At 37.3% G+C, this 23,005-nt stretch overlaps 1 protein-coding gene across 1 annotated transcript in view; it reads right to left on the reverse strand.

Moving 5' to 3' along the window:
- UBE2H (ubiquitin conjugating enzyme E2 H) overlaps nt 1-23,005 on the reverse strand; it is a 100,218-nt gene that overhangs the window by 32,538 nt on the left and 44,675 nt on the right. Inside the window, exons 2-3 of the mRNA XM_043873494.1 lie at nt 12,093-12,169; nt 11,222-11,296 (exon numbers count right to left, since the gene is read on the reverse strand). Of these exons, the coding sequence (XP_043729429.1) occupies nt 11,222-11,296; nt 12,093-12,169 (152 nt within the window). The remainder of the gene's footprint in view (nt 1-11,221; nt 11,297-12,092; nt 12,170-23,005) is intronic.

Consider the following 23,005-nt stretch of genomic DNA (forward strand, 5'->3'; position numbering starts at 1 on the left):
TCATTGCCCTGTGTCATGGGAACCTCTGAACTGATCTTGTATGTGTTCAGGAGATCTAAACTCAACCAGGGGTCCTCTTTTCTGCTTCTTCCTTTCTCTCTGATAATATGGAATCTGAGGAATGGGCTGGATGGATAAGAAAAGTTTATTTATAACTAAGAAAAGATGAAGTGTTATCCTTCAACAGTACAACTCTTCTACCAGCCTAGCAGATTACCAAAACCTACTCTCTGGCAGTTCCATTTTTTAGAAGATTGCCTTCTCTTTCCTGTCTCCACAGTTTATCTTTCACTCTCCTGGTCACTCATATAACCACACTGACTCAATCAGGCAGGATTTATTTTCATGGTCAGAGACAGGGGAGTATGAGCAGAACATCCTGGATGTGAAATTTTGAGACTTAATTTCAAGTCTCTGCCACTTACTATACAAAGTTGGGGTTAAAAAATCAGGCCCCAATCAGGCTGCCGAAGTTCCACTTAGACCTACTGTATCTCTTAGTCTTTCTGTCTCCTTGTTCATAAAGCTGGGTTAAATAATGGTATCCACACATCACAGGAGTGTCACCAAGATTTAATGAATATATGCAGAGCATGTGACCAGTAACTGGCACACAGTAAGTACTCAGTAATGTTACTATTAGCTGATAGAGTTCAGGCACGTAATTTCATATCACTTTCCTTGTCCTAAAAATGAAAATATCTGATCCAATATAACCTTCTCTTAATCCTTCAGGAATTGTCAAGCACATTAGAAGGTATTTTGATTATGGGATATTAGTTTTTTTTTTAATAACCCTATCACACTGGAAATGGAAAATACATCTACTCTAACATTTATTATTAAAAAGACTGTTCTGATTGCATTTGGCATATGGAAAAAACATTGGAATGGAAGCTAGAAGGCAGACTCTGCAACTAGTCAGCAGTACTGTATCTCTGCCTTTCTAGGTCTCATTTTTATCATCCTTCATATAAGGTAACTGGACGGTATAAATCTCCAAAGTTCCTTCTAGCAATATGGTTTTCACCAACCATGGTATTCACAAGAATATGAACAAAATCTTCAACTGCATGGACAAGCATTTCCAAGGGAACCAAGATATTACTTAGTTTTTTAAGTTTTAAATGAATTTCATTTAACTAAAGAAAAATGAAGCTAAGACTATATGTTTTCATTAGACCACCAGTCCTAAAGGGAAGGTGAATTTTATGCCCAGAAAACGTCAGAATAACTAATCAGCTCTAAAGCTAGAGGTTATCTACTATAGTTAAAGTAGGAACTAACCTAAACAGTGAGTTAGGTAGGATTTCTATGCAGCAAATGAAAAGACTGTATAATCATAAATTGCCAAAGGTAGAATTAAAACTGACATCAGCCAGTTTCAGGAAGGAAACGGGTGAATCTTCTCACAGAAGCAAGCATGAATAAAAGCAAAGCTACCCCTCAGAGGTGATATGGGGAAGGGAAATGAAACCGACTACTATTTTTACTCTGGCTATATAGCAAGATGAAGCTAAGAGTACTTATTACAAACTGTGAACAACAGGTTTTTCAATGAATGGGCCAATTTGGCAACTGACTTACTCCATCACTGAGAACTTTAGCACTTGGCCCCCAAGTTTCTCCCCCATCAACACCGGTCATTTTTAGTGACATAACTGCCTATACAGACCATCCTCTTCATACCCTAGCCTTTCAGTTATCTCAGCTTCTCCTCAATGATCTTTCCTCAGTTCTACCTCATTCACACTCCCAGGACATGCTTTTGAAGTCTGTTATCCCTATAAACAGCTTCACTTTCAAAATCACAAATTCAGACATCCCCTCTCCAATGACAGTCTCCTATCCTTGTCAAAGCGCTTCCCACCCCCATGAACAATTCTTTCACCTGTGAACTCTAATCCACTGATCCTCCCCCTTTTTCTTCCTACCTGTGTATGTGCGTGCATGCACATATGCTCAGTCATCTCTGACTCTTTGCAACCCTATGGATTGTAGCCTTCTTCCTACCTACCACCCTATTTTCACTCCTTCTCCATACTAAGTATAAGAGCTATCACCATCACCATTCTCTAGCACTCCTCTACTAATTCCCTGCACTATCCCCTCCAAAATGCCCATCTACAACTGAAGGAAACCAATCATTCACAGTTCTCTGTACTTGGACTTGAGAATGCCACTGAATAGGCATTCACTCACTGACTCAAACAATATTCTTCTGCAGAACAGGCAATGCACCAAGTCCTGAGTTGGGGAGATAGATTTTTAGTGAACCACACCAAGGGACTGTCTTTGTGGAGTTTGTTATCTACTGGGTTGGCAGGGAGAAGAGACATTAAGGAAACAAATGTACCAGGTTTTAAAAATATGCTCTATAATCTTTTGTGGACTCAACATTCCCTATAATTTTCCTCTCTCCTTTCTGTAGTAGCTTGCTCCCCCATTCTCCAATGACTTGGACATTTTACCAGTATGCTGCAAATCTCTCCTTCCCTTTGGTCCCCCATTTCTCACTTAGTAGGACTTAATAGCCCTGTGTATTTTCCATGTGAAAATGGGTGCTAATCAGCAGGACCCCTCATTGTCCCCAATAACCACCCCCCCAATGCTAATTTCTCCTGCCTGAACAGCTTGCTCGTATGTTCATGGTCTTCTCAAGTACCAGACCTCTGCGTGTGTTCCGATCTTGTCCCTTCCTGCAGTGTCGAAGGCACCACTCCTTCATCCTCCTCCTGACCTCAAACATCACCAAGCTTTCCCTCTCTTCTAGACAACTCCCTACAATGAGCATATAAACATCCTTTGAAATCTCCAAGAAATAGAAAGCAAAGCCTTCCTTTTATCTTCCTCTAGGTACTAGCCTCCTTTGTATGCTTTCCTTAATACAGACAGATTTCTTCAAAGTAATGTGGATCTACACCACAGATTTTCAACCTTGGCACCTTGACCCAACCCACTACTATCTCTACTATTTCCCCACAACAGCAGAGTGGTCACTGAAAATGTTTAAAACACTGCAGTGATCTTTCCCATTACATTAAATATTTAACTCAACCCTTTAATCTGGCCTACAAAGCCCTAATAGGGCCTCGCCCTGCCTACAGTTTGGACCCTTTCTCGTATCTCACTCTCTACCCAGCCTTCCAGCCTCATCTCTGTTCCCTGAGCATGCCAGCTAAGTTCCTGCCTTGGTGTCTGTCTTCAGTTTTTCTGCCTAAAACGCTCTTATCCCTGACCTTGAAAGATCAGGGCTGGCTTTTTTCCCCTTTTCATTTAAACCCCAGCTTAAATTTATTTTGTCAAAGATCCCCTTCCTGAACACCTCATCTAAGACAGCTATCAGGTCAATTCTATTACATCAATTCTCTGAATAAAGCTATCAAGACATTAAAAATTTTGCTTTATCGGCCCCCCATCCCCATTTACCCCAAAAGGATTTAAGGCTCAAGAGACCAATCCGTTCACTTCTGTGTCCCTAGCACCTAGAAAGACACCCTGCACACAGCTGGTAGCTGATAAATTTGTGGAGCTGATTTGAAGAAATAATATAAGCTGTATCCATGTTATGAGAAAGTAGGTTCTACCTTAGCTGCCAAACATAATCTTTTCAAAATCATATCCCAAAAATTTCATTTTCAGAACACCAGTAAAAAGAGAGCTTTTAACAATGGCTTATGATCTCATAGCATTATCTTTTTTTTTTTTTTAAGGAAAATCTTCTACTAGAGCCTTGTCGGAATTCAAAAAATATAGATCACTATACAACAGCACTTAAGTAACTATTTTTAAACAGGAACTACATTCAAACCCAAAGTTATAAAAATAGAGAAGTATATTGGTGATCTTAATGGACTTTAGCTTCCTCAGTCTAAGAATTCATTCTTTTTGTGGAAATACAGTGGTTCAAATCAGTCTTTGTTAAATGACTGACCCCAAACCTCTCATGAATGACACTCCTCTCTATTTCAAATCCTGGTCCACTCCTGACTAAACACCACTCACCTAAAGTCACTCACACTAGTTCCTGAGGGAGTAACTATACAATGTTTCCAACCAGGAAGACGCAAAGGAAAATGGTAAGTATTCTAAGCTCTAGAGTTAGTCATACACCATATTACAGAACTCTATTCCAAAAATACTATGAGGTAATTTCTGGCCATGGTGAAATAAAAAGTGTATTATGCCAGAAAAGTCTGCTAAATCTGTCAACGAAAAAGGTGAAACCATTCCCCTTAACCACTGGCACAAGTAAAAAGAATATGGTACACTGCTGCTCCTGCTGCTAAGTCGCTTCAGTCGTGTCCAACTCTGTGCGACCCCACAGACGGCAGCCCACCAGGTTCTGCCGTCCCTGGGATTCTCCAGGCAAGAACACTGGAGTGGGTTGCCATTTCCTTCTTGGGCGCATGAAAGAGAAAAGTGAAAGTGAAATCGCTCAGTTGTGTCCGACTCTCAGCGACCCCATGGACTGCAGCCTACCAGGCTCCTCCATCCACGGGATTTTCCAGGCAAGAGTACTGGAGTGGGTTGCCATTGATCATCAGAATATCTTTTTAATTAAGAACTGGCGGCAGACTGTGAAATTCAGAAGGAAGACTGAGAGGTTATGTAGTCTAGCTTCCTTTTGGAACAGAATGACCTAAAACCATTCTATTTAGATGACAGTCTGAACTAGTAAAGGCCAGTAGTATGGCTCAAAATAGCATTCTAATTTTTGTTACTGCCTATGACTTTCATTTTGTTTCTATTTACTTAAATGGATTTGACTACCTCCTGCCATATGCTATTGACATCAATTATACTGTGGAATGAGCTTGGTTTTCCCCTAGCCATTCTATCAACACTTGGCAAACCATGACATGGTCTCTCCAGAATCATGCTCTCAACCAACCACTCCTTTTACACAGTCAGCTTTGGTATCATCAAATTACAGTCCCAGACACACAGCGCATGCAGCCTGTTTCTCGGAGAAGGTCCTCCTCACTGTTCACATGGAGATACACACATGTAGTACTTCATACTTAGTTTCTAGACTTGTTAGCTGGCTTTTGCAACAGTTTTCCATTTTAAGAAAGTATCAATGGTGACAGAGTTCTTGAGCTTGTCTTAAGGTTACTTACAAAAGATTCTGTAATACTCTATAGTTCTATCTGAAATTAGTAGAATGCATGTGTCTTAATATATTAGCCAGCAGTCATTTAAAAATAAGGTTCAATGACAACTTTAAAATCTTGTCTTGAATGCTACTGTTCAGGTAACATAGGTAGATCTGATGGATACTACTGCAGATCTTGAAGCGAACTTTTCAAGGTACTTTCAAGACCTTTAGAGGCTGAAAGCCTTAAATCCAATATTTTATGTCACATTTTATTAAAGACATAATTTTTACCCCTTGGGTTAGGTTTATCAAAAGGATTACTGTTATTAATAGCTACAAAGGGGTCTTTTTGGTTCACATGAAGAGCAAAATGGAACAAAGGAGAACAAGTGGAAGAGTCAGACTGAAAAAAGCAGGTAAGAATTGCTCAAAGTAACAGGACAGGAGACGGGAAAGGAGGAAGGCAAAAAGGAGAAGAAAGGAGTGGAGAATGGTTACATGTAAAGGTGCAAAGATGCTCCAAGATGGAGCAAACCAAACTGTAAGCAGAGAGACAAAGGACACAGAATGTACACTTACACGCTGCTGCTGAGTCGCCTCAGTCGTGCCACACTTACATGCACAAGTAATTAAAACTGAAGGGAAAAAATTAAGGGGGGTGGTGGGAAACACGGGAGCCTTAGCAAACTGAGAATTCTGACCAAGGGCTGCTTGACGGCTTTCTAGAACAACAGACAGGAAAAGCACAGACTCAGACAAAGATGCAGACAGGACATCTGAAAGACACACACTTGTGTAAGTTTCTTAAACACTTACTTTTATAATAAAAGGGAACTTACTGTAGACTATTTGGGAATTACAGGAAAATGGCTTGTAATTCCCTTAACAGCCATGGATAACTATAGCCAAAATTTGGTATTCAAACTTGGCATTTGCATAGAAAAAAATTATAGTTACACTATTTTATCTTTTTTTTTTTTTGGCTGCGCTGTGTGCAACTTGCAGGATCTTAGTTCCCTGACCTGGGCCCCTGGCAGTGAGAGTACCAAGTCCTAACCACTGGACCACTACAGGATTCCCTCTTGTGTGTTCTTTTATTAAAGATGGTGTTAACTATTTACAATAGCTAGAACATGGAAGCAACCGGATGTCCATCGACAGATGAATGGATAAAGAAGTTGTGGTACATATATACAATGGAATATTTCTCAGCCATAAAAAGGAACGCATTTAAGTCCTAATAAGGTAGATGAACCTAGAACCTATTATACAGAGTGAATTCAGTCAGAAAGAGAAAGATAAATATTGTATTCTAACACATATACGGAATCTAGAAAAATGGTACTGAAGAATTTACTTGCAGGGCAGCAATGGAGAAACAGAGAATAGACTTATGGACATGTGGAGATAGGAGGAGAGGGTGAGATGTATGGAAAGAGTAACATGGAAACTTATATTACCATATGTAAAATAGATAGCCAAGGGGAATCTGCTGTATGGCTCAGGAAACTCAAACAGGGTAAAACATATTGTTTATTAAAATGTACTATAATTTGGACATTCCTGGCAGTATCCAGTGGTTAAGATTCCATGCTTCCACTGCAGGGAGCATGGGTTCTATCCTTTGTTGGGGAACTAAAGGTCCTACATGCTATGTGGTGTAAGAAAGAGGGGGGATAAAAGGAACCATAATTTAACTACTTTATTTATCAATTGAATCATTAGGTTGCTTCCAACTTTTAAGTTTTAAAAATAACACTGCAATTTACATACTCCTGTGCATTAATCTTAGTATACAGGTCTGAATATTTCCTTATTTTAAGTAAAATCACTCAAAGGATATAAAATTTTATCAATATATACTGCTAGGTTGGCTGTATCATAATACCTTTGCCAACAATGTTTAACTTGCCAATTTAGAAAGTCATATATTTTCTCATTTTTTAATCTTTGCATTCTTTGGATTGGACACAAAACTATTTTGTATCCTATGCTAATTGGTTACTTTTCATTTTTATGAAAAGATCGCTCTATGTGACCTCTTTATATATGGGATCACTCATCTTTATTTCCCCCCAGGCAGAAACTCCAAGTCTGTTTCCTTAGATGGGTAAAAGCTTTTTCTTAGTTGAGCACATGTGTAATGGCAGAAAAGTGTGAATCTACAGAAGTACGGAATACGACAGTCTCCGCAGCAACTTCTTTGCATAGAACAAAACCTTTATGGACTGGGTATCACCTGGGGTTTTGAAAGAGTATTTATGAAGTCCTTGCGTTCAGCTTCACCTCTCTGAAGCTTTGTAAAGACTCTATTCTCAATACATGAGATACAATTCGTGTAAACATCTATCTCCTCCATATACTCTCTTCCTCAATTGAGGTGCTGAGTCACACTTCTCCTAAAAACCAATGAAATGCTGTCACTAGAGCAAATGCAGTACTTTAAACACATTGATATTTTTCCCTCCCAACTGGTGAAAGCCTTATACAGCCTTCCTAAGTATCTGGTGGAATGCCATATCATACATCCTGAATATTTAACACACTGCTCAATATCAAACATGCACAGTCCATTTAATTACATTATCTCATTTTCTAGAAGGGGAAACAATTCAGATAAGTATCATCAGAGTCAAGGAGAACTGGGGCCAGAACCATTCTTTCCTGATAACCAGTCCACTGACCAATCAGACCCTCCTACCTACATGGTGACACGCCCAGCAGCACTGCTCTCATTCTAGTTTCTGAATGGGGAGATAAAGTGTGGGCCTTCCAATAAATCAGAACTTAAGAGATTCAAATATGATTTATATCAAAGCAGTCTCTCTGGAAAACGATGCAAATATCTCAATGATGTTACAACTGATTAAAGGAGTTTTAGAATCTCTTTCTGAAAGAGCCCAAAGGGCCAGTTTAAAAAGGAAATCGTAACTCTTAAACTTCAGTCAGTTTCATAATCATATATCATTATAGACTTCAACTGATGTTACTTGGTTTTTCAATTCATCTTATTCTCTGGAATTAAATGACCTTTAGCCATTTCAAAAATTTATATCCAGCTTCAAAGCATCAAGACTCGCCATCACTCATGATATTCAAAGAGAATGTAAAATTCCAAAAGATGAGCTTATTAAGATATTTGGAACAATGATAGCTTTGTAAGAGTAAGCTGGTAACTTCCCCAGGAGGCTGTCAATATTCCTTCTCTTTCCAAAGAGGAGTTAAGATGTAAGTAAATTAAGGAGCTAATTTACTTACTTAAAGATGAAAATTGTTTTTAAAAGGACTTTTTCAGTTACATGTCAAGCAGTCAGGTAACTATTGAAAACTCCCTTAAACTGTGTTTGGAGTTTACAGTTTACCTGTAAAAGTACATTGCATATACACTTAAATATTTAGAGAAAAATGTTTTAAAGTACATTTTTATGTACTTTATATAAATAATAATATCCACTGAGGGACAGGATTATAAGATATTTTAATTTTTCTTTAGTTTTGCTCACCTGGACCTTCTTACATTCCTATGGATAAGGAGCATTATTAATACAATTAAAAAATATACATAGCAACATTAAACAAAAAAGTATACATAGATATATATTTTAAAATCCCAAGACTTAATCATCAAAACACTTAATCTAAATTTACACATCTTAATATTTAAGAGATCAATATTTGGCTCGAAAAGAAGGGCATGCTCGCTTATATACTATTGAGGCAGGGTTTAAAAAGAACAGTTAGGTTGGATTTATCTTATCCCCTCTTCTGTGTACTCCTGCAGCCGTCTATACAATTCAAAAACAAGTCCTTGCCTACTTTGCAGGAGCTACTACCTCTCGAAACGTTTAAAGCACACTGCAACAGTAATTACATTGTTGATGACCCGAAAATGGGTCACCCCACACTGATTAAAACTCTTATGCAATCTTCCTCTGGAGGAAACAAGGACAGTTTGTAAAATACTTCAACTAGATCTACTTCCCTAAGAGAAGATGGTACATACACATTTGTAGGTATTATCAAGTTCTAAAAGCACACAGAAAGGGAAAGGAAAAATTATCAAGAAGTAAAGTTAGCCTAGTCATTTGTCCTAACCAATTTCATGTTACATCATTAACTTAAGAAAGTACAGAGGCTTCTGTTGCATCATTAGTTAACAAACAATGTCTGAAGTTCAGATAGTTTTACTTTGAAAGTTATGATGAAATAATTGTTACCTGGAAACATGTTAAGATTTGAGAAATTTTAAAAAAAAAAGATTTGAGAAATAACTACATTTCTATAGGATATGTAATTGCACGTCTTGGTTCACTGTTAGCTTCATCAAGCTATACTGTTTCTTTTCTGACTAGGAATCTAGGGTAACAAAACTAAATTTACTGCTAGATTTAGCAAGCAAATTTTTAGTCCTATAGGTAAATAGTTACTTATGAAATATAGCTGAATCAATTTATATGGTTTGGAGATTCTGTTTATAAAGGTTTAAAAATTCTACCTACATTCCACCACACCAGGAACTGAGAAACAGCTGCTGTCCCACCTGTGCTAAGGTATTAAGTCAGATACAGTCAGGAACTGTCTCAAAGATTCAACACCTCAGAGCACCCTTCCTATATCACCATCTGATAACTCTACAGTTTGCAGGTTCTGATAGCAATGGGAGATTTCCAATTCAATTATCCATGAAGTATCTCCTCAACTGTTGTTTAGTTGCTAAGTCATGTTTGATTCTTTTGCGACCCCATGGACTGCAGCTTGCCAGGCTTCTCTGTCCTTGGGATTTTCCAGGTGTGAATACTGCTGTGCGTTGCCATTTCCTTCTCCAGGGAATCTTCCTGACCCAGGGACTGAACCTGCATCTCCTGCATTGGCAGGTAGATTCTTTACCACTGAGCCACCTGGGAGGCAAGCCCACCTTGTTAATTACCAAGTTTAAAACTCAGCTAAGGGCCCTTCAGAGGAAATTACCAGTTTATTCTTAAAATGAACATTAAGAGTTCCCAGACTAAAAAGGAATTATAGATGCTCTATAGTATTTTTATAGCCTTAAATTGTAAAACATATGAAGTAGCTAGACGTCAGGGGAACAGGCCACTGCATTTGATTGGGAATTACTAACATTTTCACCTTATTTATCCCAGACAGAAACATGGGGGCTTCGAATTAAAACACAAAGCTCGGAATGTCTTTGGTTCACCTCTTTTAAAAAACCCTTTTTCGGGGGCAAGGGAGAAGTGTAAATTCCAAGAGTTTTGGCATTAGCTCTGACAATTCTGAATAAGTGATTCACTGTGACAGAGAACGCTCTAAACATATTCCAATTTTATTTTCTTCTTCCTTCTTAAAATTGGCCAGTTCTTTGTAACATCTAAAAATCATCTACAGAATGAAAATTTTACAAGCTGGCTTAAGTTAGCTAAGTTACTACAGTCTCAAAATATTTAAAGGTATCAAGCTCAACCAAAATATACCTCCGCAGCATCTGATGCTAATACCTAAACTGTCACTAATGCCTTAATGGGGGTGATAAGTTAGTATCACCAAATTACTGCAGAAGATGAAGGTGAGGAAAAAATACCTCACTGAGGGTATTTTATGTAACCCTAACTAAGGTTTGTTTCTACTTTCTTTAGCTGTTTAGAGGGTTAAAAAGATTTGGAGTGGAAAGAATGGGAAAAGGTACATAGAGCTGAAGTGAACAAAAGCAAAAGTAAGGTATAAGGAGGATTTTTAAATGACAGAACTAGAATAGGCACTATATAATATTCATTTCAACAATCTGGCATTTAAAATGAGATTTAAGATGTTTATTATTCTACTGCTAATAGCCTGAATGGACAGTGGGTCTTAAAGTTATTTAATCTTACCCTAAAAGACAGAAAAATCTAGAGTTACAGTCATTATAAGCATGCAAAGGATGTATTTAAACACCTCTTATCACACTATGGAAGTCCCTCCTTAAAATTACTAAATAACCCGAGCAAAAAAAGGGGGGAAATTCAGTTGAGCAAATACTTCTGGAATTAATTATCGCCCATAAAATGTAGGCTTGTTTTCTTTTTGTTTTTTCCCCCCTCCATTTCAAAATTCTCTAAGGAGAGAAACTAGGTAGTTACATACCTATAGAAGGAGATTTGAAAGGGTATTTATCAGGAAGATCCACTCTAACTTTCCATACTCCGCCTTCATACGGTGCTGAAATAAAAGCAAAAATGTTAAAACATTAGAATTGTCTCCAAATTAGAAAACAGAATCTGACTATAAGTTAAACATTAAATTCTAATCTCTTTTGAGAATCTTGCAAATTAATTCCTTCAAGAGTCAGGGAACTCTTGTAACTAGTAGGTACTCTATGTTCAAATGTAATACTTTCCTTTAAAAAAATCTAGAATTAGCATAGATTCATTTTCTCTCTCAAATTTACCTGCTTCTTTACCTGATTTTTACCTAATTCTTCAAACACTGTTCAATTATTTGGTAAGTAATAGCTTACTACCTCAGTCTATCCTGTGCCCAAACCACCCCTCCCCCCAAACAACAAAAAACATTTCCACAAAACCCAGAATTCACAATTTATGTTTAATACTGTCTCACGGGGCTTCCCTAGTGGCTCAGATGGTAAAGAATCCACCTGCAATGCAGGAGACCCAGGTTTGATTCCTGGGTTGGGAAGATCCCTGTAGAAGGGAATGGCTACCCACTCCAGCATTCTTGTCTAGAGAATTCTAAGGACAGAGGAGCCTGGCAGGTTACAGTCCATAGGGTCGCAAAGAGTTGGACATGGCTAAGTGACTAATACTAAGTCACACTAACACAGAGATAAGAGAAAAAGCATATATTTATCCTAACAGCAAGATTTCCTTACTGCTTTTAGAATTCAATTAAATTTACTTTTCAAGAACTATACATATCACCATCTATCTTGATATTCACACTGTCTATTAAGGAATATAAGTAAAATAGAAAAACACATACCAACACATATACTTACTTCCTTGTGGTCCATAAAACTTCACTACAAATTCATTGAGTCCTCCTAGGATAGTGACCTCATGCTTACTCTCAATACTAAGGTGGAAGGTAAAGGAAACTATACCAGCTTTATTACCCAGAACTAAAGATGGCGCCCCCAAGACATGCCAATCAAAGTGCTACCAACACCTTACAAGAAACCAATCAACTGTGATAATAAGTCTGGTAGTTTAAAAGGCAATATATACTCCTGTGAAAAGAATATGAATGAGCTTTAGATTCAGAGAGACTGGTGTTCAAATCCCAGGACTGCCATTTGATGGGTTTGAGCCTAGACAAAAAAAATGTAAACTCACTCCTCGAGCCTTTAGTTTTTGGCCAATCAGGAAAACACCATTTTACAGACCTCTGTGAAGAATAAATGGGTTGAGTATGTAATATGTAAGACTGCATTGTATATGTAAGTAAATGAAAAACAGGAACTTAATTTTAGCTTTTCTCCCCTCTGTTTTCTCTCCACCCAACCTCTCCCCAATGATCCTTTAACATAAATCCAGTGTTCCCTTTAGTCAAATTCAAGCATTCAGGAAAAACACTGATTTTCCTGAACTGGAAATGCGCACCTAAAATTACAGATTTTCTAAGGAAGTCCTGATAATTTTCTCCCTGGCTTAGAGAATAATTGAAACGACTAGTGATATAACTGTGCTCTAAGTAGCACTGCCAAATGCAAAAAAACACCAAAAAGAAATATATATATATATATATATATTTTTTTTTTTTTTTTTTTAAACTTTGTGTTTAGTATTTATTTTCAGCTACTCTTTTCCTCGCTCACAAAACTCTATCCTCCTTACACTGGCCTCTAGTTTTTTATGTGTTCAGGGGCTCGAATCACAGAGCACTGGCACTTCTGTGTTCTCTTCCTCATCAATTTTATGTGTCCTGGGAATCATTCCTTTAAGGTACTAAGATTCAATTACAGAAACCAAAACAACCCATTTCTAGATGATAGGGCTTCTGGTCTAATTTCTGTTTTGTCTGTGCTTTGTGGTCTAACCCAATAATGACTTTAGTGATAAAATTTTTAGGTGGTGGGGGCTCTGGGGAACTCTCAAATCCCACTGGAACATTAAAAAAAAAAAAAAACCCCACCACAACAAGATATGACAGACTGGACTCTTCTTTCTCAATCAGAAGTACAAATTACATTTTAATTATGTGTACTATTATACAAAAAGAAAAATGCCAAATAAATTTTAAGTAACCTCTTAAATAGAGAAAAATGTTATTTTTTAAGGCTTGAAATTTGACTCTCCAAATCCTCTGTCCTGTAGGTCACAGAACACAGGTCAGGTGTATTTTTGGCAAAGTCCTTGCTTAAGAGCAACTAGAGATATTAAGTAAGATAATGTAGTCTATTTGATCTCATTCTTTTCTAAACAAAAACTAACTACTTTTAATAACATGCACACTGAAAGAATTCAAAAAGCAACCACACTGGAAAATTGGCTTCATTTCTCATGGTCAGATGACACATGAATGCAAGTTTTGGTGTACTAACATCTTCCTGGCCAGTCACACTCTGACATCCCCCTACAAATATTCCAAAGCTAATGCTAACGTAGTAAGTTAAAGTAAGTGCTTGTTTTAAAACAAAAACAGCCAAAACAGCTCCCTTGCATTAGTGAAAGAAAAAGTCAAATCTAGTTACAGTAAACAAAATTAAATACAAACAATTAAGTTCTCAAAGAAAACAAACAAAAAAATTTTGGAGATAAAAAGGCTTAAGAATGACACCAAAGGCAGAAACCACAGAGGGAAAAATTAGCCGATGCAAGCACACATACACATTTAAAACTTCTTCATTATAAAAAACAAAGGACAAAGCACAAACTAGGTAGAAAAGGCCAGAACAGCCAAGTTAAGAAAACTGAAATTAAGCTATAAAAAGCCCAACTCATTAAAGTAGTTGAAAAATGAGATATTTTCCATTATTAATTGATAGAGATGAAAGAGCTAGATAAAACCCAGTGTTCAGTGGAGTATATATTAGCATTCCTGAGAAAAAAATTTAAGCACTATACTCTAAAACTCAAAATGAATTTATTCTTTCACTCAAATTTCACATCTTTGAAGCTATTTTAAAAAAAACAAAACCCAACACTGCTGGCAGGAGTGTGATACAGTTTCAACCACTTGGAAACTGTTGGCATGGTAAGCTGCACACACATATGCCCTGTACCCATCAGCACCACTGCTAGTAGACAGGAAGAGCTATGTTCACCAAAATACACGTTTGACAATGTTCATATAAGGCCTCCCTGGTGGCTTAGTCAAAGGTAAAGAATCCGCCTGTCAACGCAGGAGACAGAGGTTCGATCTCTGGTCCAGGAAGATCCCACATGCCACTGGGCAACTAAGCCCATGCACCAAGATTGTCGAGCCTGTGCTCTAGAGCCTAGGAACCAAAACTACCGAAGCCCAGCTGTCCTAGAGCCTGTGCTCAGCAACAATGAGAAGCCCTTGCACTGCAACGAGAGAGTAGTCCCCACCTGCCACAACTGGAGAAAAGCCCGTGAGGCAATAAATAACCCAGCCCAGTCAATAAATTAAAAACAATTTAAAAAAGAATGTTCACATAGCACTATTTGTAATATCCAAAAGTTAGGTCACAACCCAAAAGTTCATCAACAATAAAAAGGATAAATTATGGTACAGCTGGGCTTCTTTGGTGGCTCAGTGAGAGAGAATCTGCCTGCTAATGAAGGAGACGTGGGTTCGATCTCTGGGTCAGGAGTATCCCCTGGAGAAGGAAATGGCAACCCATTCCAGCATTCTTGCTTGGGAAAACCCCAGGGACAGAGGACCCTGGTGGCCTACAGTCCGTGGGGTCACAAAGGAATCAGACACGACTTAGCGACTAAACAACAACAGTGGTACAGTCACCCAACAGAATATCACATAGCAATAAAAATGAACCTGGAACTTCCCTGGTGGTCCGGTGGCTAAGACTCTATACTTCCAACGTAGGGGGTGAGGGTTTGATCCCTGCTGGGGGAACTAAGATCCCACATGCCCTACAGTATAGTGAGAAAAACAAACAAACAAACAAAAACAGTAACGACCACTACAAGTAAATGGATGAACTCTCACAGACATTACAGTTGAGTAAAGGAAGCCAGAGCACATACAGTATGATTCCATTTACACACAGTTCAAACAGGCTAAATGAATCAAGATGCTAGAAATTAGGACAGCTACCCCCTAGTGGGGACTGTGGTCATTGTAAAGCGGTTTGAGGGGGACTTCTAGAGTGCGGATTACACGTTTACAGTTCCATTTATCAGTGAGCTACAAAAATGATTTGTGCACTTTCTGTGTATCTATTTAATTAAAAAGTTTACTAAAAGTAAGACTATCTGATGCATGTACAATATTTTTTACCTTAAATTTTTAAAATGAAAATAATTTGAGTATTTTTTTGTCTTGAATTTCTCCTTTGGCCATGCCACGTGGCTTGTGGGATCTCAGTTCCCCAACTAGGGATCGAACCCAGGCCTTCAGCAGTGAAAGCACAGAGTTCTAACCACTGGACTGCCAGGGAAGTCCATAATTTAGGTATTTATCAATAGGAAACTGGTTGAAAGAATTATAAGCCATTTATACAAGAGGCTGTTATTAGTGTCTATTAGTGTATACTAGTGCCTTTTCACCATCTAGAGCTCCTCTAATATATGTTTCAGTTTAATTGGGAGGTATCCAGAAGTAGTCAAAATGAATATATTATAGTGCCACATAGATATCTCAGATATTAAACTAAAAAAACTGCAAGGATAATAATGGAATAAGGTAGAGGATTAAATGAGTTTAACAAAAGAAGTCAAACTAATTTTACAATATAAAAATCCATAGAAGCAGCATTCCCTACCAGACCTAATTTGCTATGAATGACATTGATCTATAGCAATTAGTTAATTAATCATTTAAAAGTGTAAGTTATCTACATGAATGTCCCCTCTAGAAAATTGAAGATATCTTTTCTACCCTTTAGGTGGATGCAGTAAATGTGAGTTTCTTCCATTTTGTGATCTGTCTGGGATTAGTCCGTGCTTTTAACTATTTTCCAAAGAAGATTCTCCTTTCGAAAACGTCATGTTAAAATGAGATTAGAAATTGATGCTCCAAATTTCCTCTTTCCCAGGATCCCTGGTAGAACCCACATTCCAGATATACTGTGTCTGTCTTTAATTACATTTTATACTGCAAATTAAAGAGTTCTTATAGTCCATTTCATATGAAAAGCTAAAAGTAAACTGAAAGAAATCTTTAAACACTTCTACAAAGTTGGTAAAATGAAGAAGCCGTGCTAAATTTATGCTGCCTTGCAATGGTACAGACACTAAATCAGATGGGAAAAAAAAAAAAGAATTTTTAAGTTCAGTTGAAAGAAAAACACTGTGTTAAAAATAAGTCATTCCATCACCATGAATGAATGACTTGCCCACAAAAACTGTAAAATTACTTGACTACTGTTACCATGTGTATTTACAGTACAGGCCATGAGTTTCTTTCTGCTCTCTGCTGTAAAGTCAAGGGCGAGGAAGGCAAATGAGAAGGCAGGTTACAATGACAAAAATAATGATCTATTTTGGATATGTGCTGGTCAGACTAGTAGCCTGGCGGGAACTCACTAGAAGGTTCCTTCATTACTGTCTCACTTTCAAAGTCTGAAAATATAAGACACCCTTCAGATACTGTTCTGGTAAAAATATGTTAAATCCATAAAACCTGCATTTTACTCACCTCTAAGTTATTTGTAAAATATTGCTTTTTACTTAGTGTTTCACTATTAAGGAATATCAGCATTTTCAGTAGAATAATGATCAACATTCCCAGGAACCCAAGTTCACTTCACTTTTAAAATGCCAGCCACCCACCACTTTATTTTCCCTGAATGGCATTATGATTACACAATCTAATATTTAAAGGTTAATGCCAAACTGTCAAGAGACAACTGACATTCTTGGCAAAATGTGTCTATTGGGATTTTAGAAATGATTTTTATGTAGTTCCGGGATTTTCCAGAAAGCGAGCCAAGGGGATTCAGACAGCATTGTTTCCTAAATTTGCTGATAGTGAGTTATTAGGATAAAAGATGGTGACCTCCCTGAGCTGTGTCTATGGCACTAAGTGACCAGGATAAAGAATGGGCTTCTTCTGTGAAGAAGGTAAAAGCTATTTGCATGGCTTTCTATCTACATGTTCAGATCAGTCTGCTTCCAACTCTCCTTGAGATTAACTACATTACGAAAGTTGAAGAAACTAGGCAGCTTTCTCTATCTAGCTTTCTTGATAAAAATATGGTATGTCTACTAATCAAGTAATGTTAAAAAATAACAAAGATAACACTTTGGGGGTTATGTTTACAAAGAATCCTTCTCCTTTAGAGATATAAATTGAAATATTAATTAAAATATATGTGTAGGATTTACTTCAAAATAACTCATTTAGGAGAGAGAGGTACAGAAGAAAGGACACTGACCTTGAGTCAACAATTACTGAATCTGATGATGAGTACATGGGGGTTCATTATACGTTCTCTCTCATTTGAAATTTTGTTATAAGTTCTGAAAAGGTAATGTAGTCAGTTATCAGAACTTTAGTATTTAACAAGCATGACAATTTAGAAGAACTTAGCTACTGTAGCTCTCTTAAGAGCTTACAAAATAATCCAACATTTTCCTGAGGTCCAATATTTAGTTTGAGGAAGAAAAAAATTAGCAAATGATCAGGTCTTCCCTGGTAGTCCAGTGGTTAGGTTTCCACACTTCCACTGCAGGGAGCACAGGCTGGATCCCTGGTCAAGGAACTAAGATCCTGAGTGCTGTGTGGTGTGGCTCAAAAACAAAAAAATTTAGCAAGTGATCTAGTACTTAAGAAAACAAAGACTTCATATTGAAAGAGAAGAATACTGTGTCAAGATAGTCAAATTCTAGAAGAATCAAATTTAAATTAATTCAAAAGGATGTCTAAGAAAAATCTAACCACAATGAAGGAAGATGAGCATGGCTTTTGCATATTCATGACAAACAGCCTTGGGGCAAAATAATAATTACAGACATGGCTTTGCTTAAATTATAAGAAAAAAACTGGTCATGTGTAATATCAAAAAGGCTCCTTGTTGAGATCAAAGTTTAAATTTTTTTTTAAAGTTTTTAAATGTTTGTGTTCTTTGTATTAAGAGGAAGGGAGACTTCTATTCAAAGGAGAAATAATAAAAACAGCAGAAATAAAAGCTACTGAGAAAATAAGCATAGGGCAAAAAAGATGAAAGGTAGTAAGAGGGAAATATACACACACAATGTACAATACAATGTGTAATACAATGTCAAGAGGAATCACCAAAACAATATATTTGTGCCTTATCTCTTAAGCTCAGCAGTTTTACTCCTTGTATTTTCCACCCCCCATGAAATATTTATGCTTTCTACATGACTTAACAGAAATCTATAAGCTGGGCTATGGAGAGAATAATGTTAACATCTATTAAATTCACAAAGATCACAGGCTTTAATTTCTACTGAAATGTTATGCTACACATGTCCCACACATACTACAAGGCAAACAAAAACCACTCTGAAACTAACCTGCCTTCAAGAAGCTTAAATTTTAGCAAAAGAACGTAAGATCTGTGTAAGTAAATGCAAAAAAAGTTTGCATAAAGTATATTAGAGTTTAGAGTAGAAAGAGTACAGCGAGGTAGAGACAGAGAGAGATGGTTTGCTATGGAAAGGCAGGATTGCTGCTATACAGCACTACAAAATACAATGATGCCCTTTAAGAAATATACTTCTTTCCTGAAATAGAAATTTCCCATACTCTTAGCTGAAGAGATTGGCAGGTTCTTTTCCTAGTTTGTCTTCCTTCTTTAGCCACATTTGAGAGCTGTCACTGGGCTACCATTCCTTAAAATGGATCTATGGTAGGTTATAAAAATCAGATAACCAAAGTTCATGAAATTTTATTTTTTAAAAAAGGGTAAGTAATTCTAAGTAAGACATTCTCCAACACATAATTTTTAGCTGTACGTTTTCAGGTTTAAAGCAAGCCAGACAACTCTGGAGGGAAGTGTGTGCCCAGTTGTGTCTGACCTTTACAACCCCACGGACTGGAGCCCAGCAGGCTCCTGAGCCCACGGGATGTGACAGGCAAGAACACTGGAGTGGGTTGCCATTCCCTTCTCCAGGAGATCTTCTCAATTCAGGGCCTGAACCCACATCTCTTGTGTCTCCCGCATTGACCGGCGGTTTCTTTATCACTAGTGCCAGCTGGGAAGCCTGACGCGTGGTACCGGCGGGGACATGGCTTACTTTACAATAGTCTCTTCCAGGAATTCCCGGGCAGCCCAGTGGTTAGGTCTGTGTTTCCTGTGCAGGGGGCACAGGTTTGATCCCTGGTTGGGGAACTAAGATCCTACAAGGCACACGGTGCAGCCAAAATGTAAAAAAAAAAAAAAAAAAAACACCTTCTTCAAAATAAATATATATTGTCTGGAAGTAAGTAAAGCAAAAAATTTGGCAACTTACTATGATATACTGAACACTGAAAGACTCGTTATCTAAATGGCAAAAAGTAGCATGCATGATTTCTTAAATTTAACAAAGATAGTCCAAAAATTAAGTTAAAAACCAAGCATGTTCCTTACCACACAGCAGTCTATAAATTACACTATCCTTTGCAGTTTTTCTGTGTGTGGGTATTTTTTTCTTCTCAAGTTTATGCTTTTACTTAAAGCTTCCATGTCAGATACCAAAGCAAACACTGGCAAGACCTAAGTAAATGTTATTTTTTTTAATGGGAAAATCATTATAACTTAGCTCTTCCCCAGAAGCATTATTCTGCTACGAGGTTCCCAAATAATAAAGGAAAAAACTCAAAAGAAAAATTAAGAGTCATATGTTATGGAAAATAATTTTTTTCAGGTGGGTTTTAGGAAAAGGAAGTGTATCAGAAAGACACATAAGAAATCTAAGCACCACTTCAACTCCACAAAATTTTTTATACAGCAGATTTACAAAGTCACATAGTCAGAGATGACCCAGATGCAGAAGTGAGAGAAAGCAAAGGGAAATATGGAAAAACAATGATGCCATCTTGAGACCAAGAAAATATAGTCAAAACAGAAGTAAGATTTACATTTTCTAAAAAGCTTGAAAAACTAGAAATTTTTCTAAAGAGTTCAAATTCAGGTTAACCACCTAAAAATATTTAGAAGGCTACTGATAAAATTGCAACAGCACTTTAATATACAAATTTTGATGCCTTCCTATTTTATGGCAACAACACATTTTTCATTATTAACTAAAAATGTATAAATCCATGCATACAAATTGATAATGTACTACCTAATAGTATATTACTCTTAAATAACTCACAAAATTTTTCATAGTTTGGTTTGTTACAGCTTGATTCACAGCATGTTAAAAATAAATCACTGTCCTAGTGTGATAATGTCATTACAGTTATTTAAGAAAATATTCGTATTTTTAAGAGGGCCTACTGATAGATGCAGGTAACAGTGTCTGGAATTTGCCCTAAAATATTTCAGAAAGAAGAGAAACAGATGTGGGAGAAAATACTGATAATTAACAAAATTTCAATTTGGGTGATGGGCATTCATTAAACCTTTAGTTTTGTGTACACTTGAACATCTTAATGAAATTATTTTTCTTTAATATCCAATACTTATCTTTTTTTTTTTAATCAGAAGACTATATATATATATTTACACTCTACTTCTGTGGAAAGGGGTACTCTACTCCTACTACTGTCAAAGAACTAAATCAGCAGGTCAAATGTCCAATTTAAATCTGCAAACTTGGAATACACCTTTGAACTGCAGAGAAGAAAATAAAAGACTGGCAAGATTCTCAAGTCACAGAACATTCCTGAGATATCAAGTCCATAATGAAAATCAAAACCAATGATCTAGAGAAATTGTTAAAAAAAAAAAAAAAAACTGGGAAAAATTTTAGAGATAGGACACAGAAAGATTGCTATTGTTGTAGTTTAGTCACTAAGTTGTATCTGAATCTTTGACCCCATGGACTGTAGCCCGGCAGGCTCCTCTGTCCATGGGATTTCCCAGCCAAGAATACTGGAGTGGGTTGCCATTTCCTTCCCCAGGGTATTTTCCCGACCCAGGGATTGAACCCGCATCTTCTGCTTGGCAGGCACTGAAAGACACCAGTACTTAATTACAATCTCCAGTTCTCCTGTCCTCAGTATGGAGGCCCATGAAACCATGCTCCACATGCCACAGAAGGAAACAGAAAGAACCCTGTCTTTGCAAAGGCATACTACCTAATCACAGCAGGCTGGAAAAGAAACACTTGAATCAGAGCCTTACAGATGACAACCGTACCTGAACACCTCAGAGTCACAGGCAACATGCAATTTCCCCAGAGATGACAAAGAAACATGAGTGGTCATCTGCAAAATCTTAATGGAAACATCTATTTAAAACACATTCCACCTTCTCTTCTGGGCTGTATGCTACTTCACCAAGCCATCCACAGTACAGGGCAATGTACATCATGAAGCAACTTCTCAGTAAGAAGTTAATATGGATTTATGGAATATCTATGCAGTATATTTGTATTCATATTTCCAGCATTCTTCTCTTCTCAGAAAATCCTTGAGAACCTACTTCCTCTGTTGGTTTTAAATGTAGCAGAGCAGTTTTTACCCTAACACCTGACATATAGACTACAATGCCAATCAATGAAAATAGAATTAAGTTACGTGTTTGATAATCCCTACCCACAGATATTCTAATCAAGGCATATGCATTCACAGTAAGCAGCAACATTTTAAAGGAAATATTTTCTCTGCACTCTCCAAGTGACATATAGAATATTACAACTGCAAAGTGATGTGCAACAATTAATACTGAGCAGTGGTACCCATTCAGGAGATGAAGATTACAGACAAGTGAAAAACAGTGGATCACAGAAATGAGGAGAAGATCTTAGGTATCAATGTACAGTCAGTCATCCTCTTAAAAAAAAAAAAAAGAAAAAAGAACAGTCAACACATCTTGAGGTCATGGAGCTACAGATGGAAAGACCTAGATGTGTAACCCAGGCCATGGCTCTTCTTCCTTCCCTCTCGGCACTGGCTAATTACAAGCTTGTGTCTCTGGAGACCAGTTTTTCCCCATCATAATTTTATGACTTCAATAATCTCAAGGAAAATTTCTTAAAGCAAGCTCTTTAAAACAAATGCCTGTAAACCCAGACGAAAGAGGGGAAGATCACAACTGGCTTGCTCTTACAAATCACTGCTCCAGAGCCTGGTCTCAGAGCCTCCTCACCCCATGGTTCTTTCCCAGAACATGAAGGACCAACGCCTGCCATTCACTTTACTTCTCCCACGTTCACTGGGCAAAGCAGGTGTCAAGTGTTAACAACAACCTTGACTTCATAAAAATTATAAGTTGGAAGTGAGCAGCACAGACTCAGGCTTTTTAAAGCAATATATGTACAAGGGAATCAGTAACACGTTCAAGATCATTGTCAAGATTTTACACTGAAAAAGGCAAAACTACAGATAAATACACTGGATAGGATGCTAAATTAAAGTTCAATCCACCATGCAGAGAACTCTGCATTCCAAAGCAAATGAATGTGCCTTCATTCAGTTGAGCCCAGTCTCCACTGCCCATTTGGAAGACTTATGAGAGGTAATAGCTCTGTTGGAAATTTAATAAAGGCTTAGATAAAGTGTGGGGAAGAAAAGGATTGAAAAGTAATCTAAAGTAATATAGAAAATAGCACTGTCTTCTCGACTTGAAATTCTGCTTAAAAACTATAGTATATAAAAAGATATTGAGTAGGCAAATATCCTATTTGATAAGATCAAGTAGCT

Source organism: Cervus elaphus, chromosome 18 (assembly GCF_910594005.1).
Source record: "Cervus elaphus chromosome 18, mCerEla1.1, whole genome shotgun sequence".
In the NCBI taxonomy this organism is placed as follows: domain Eukaryota; kingdom Metazoa; phylum Chordata; class Mammalia; order Artiodactyla; family Cervidae; genus Cervus; species Cervus elaphus.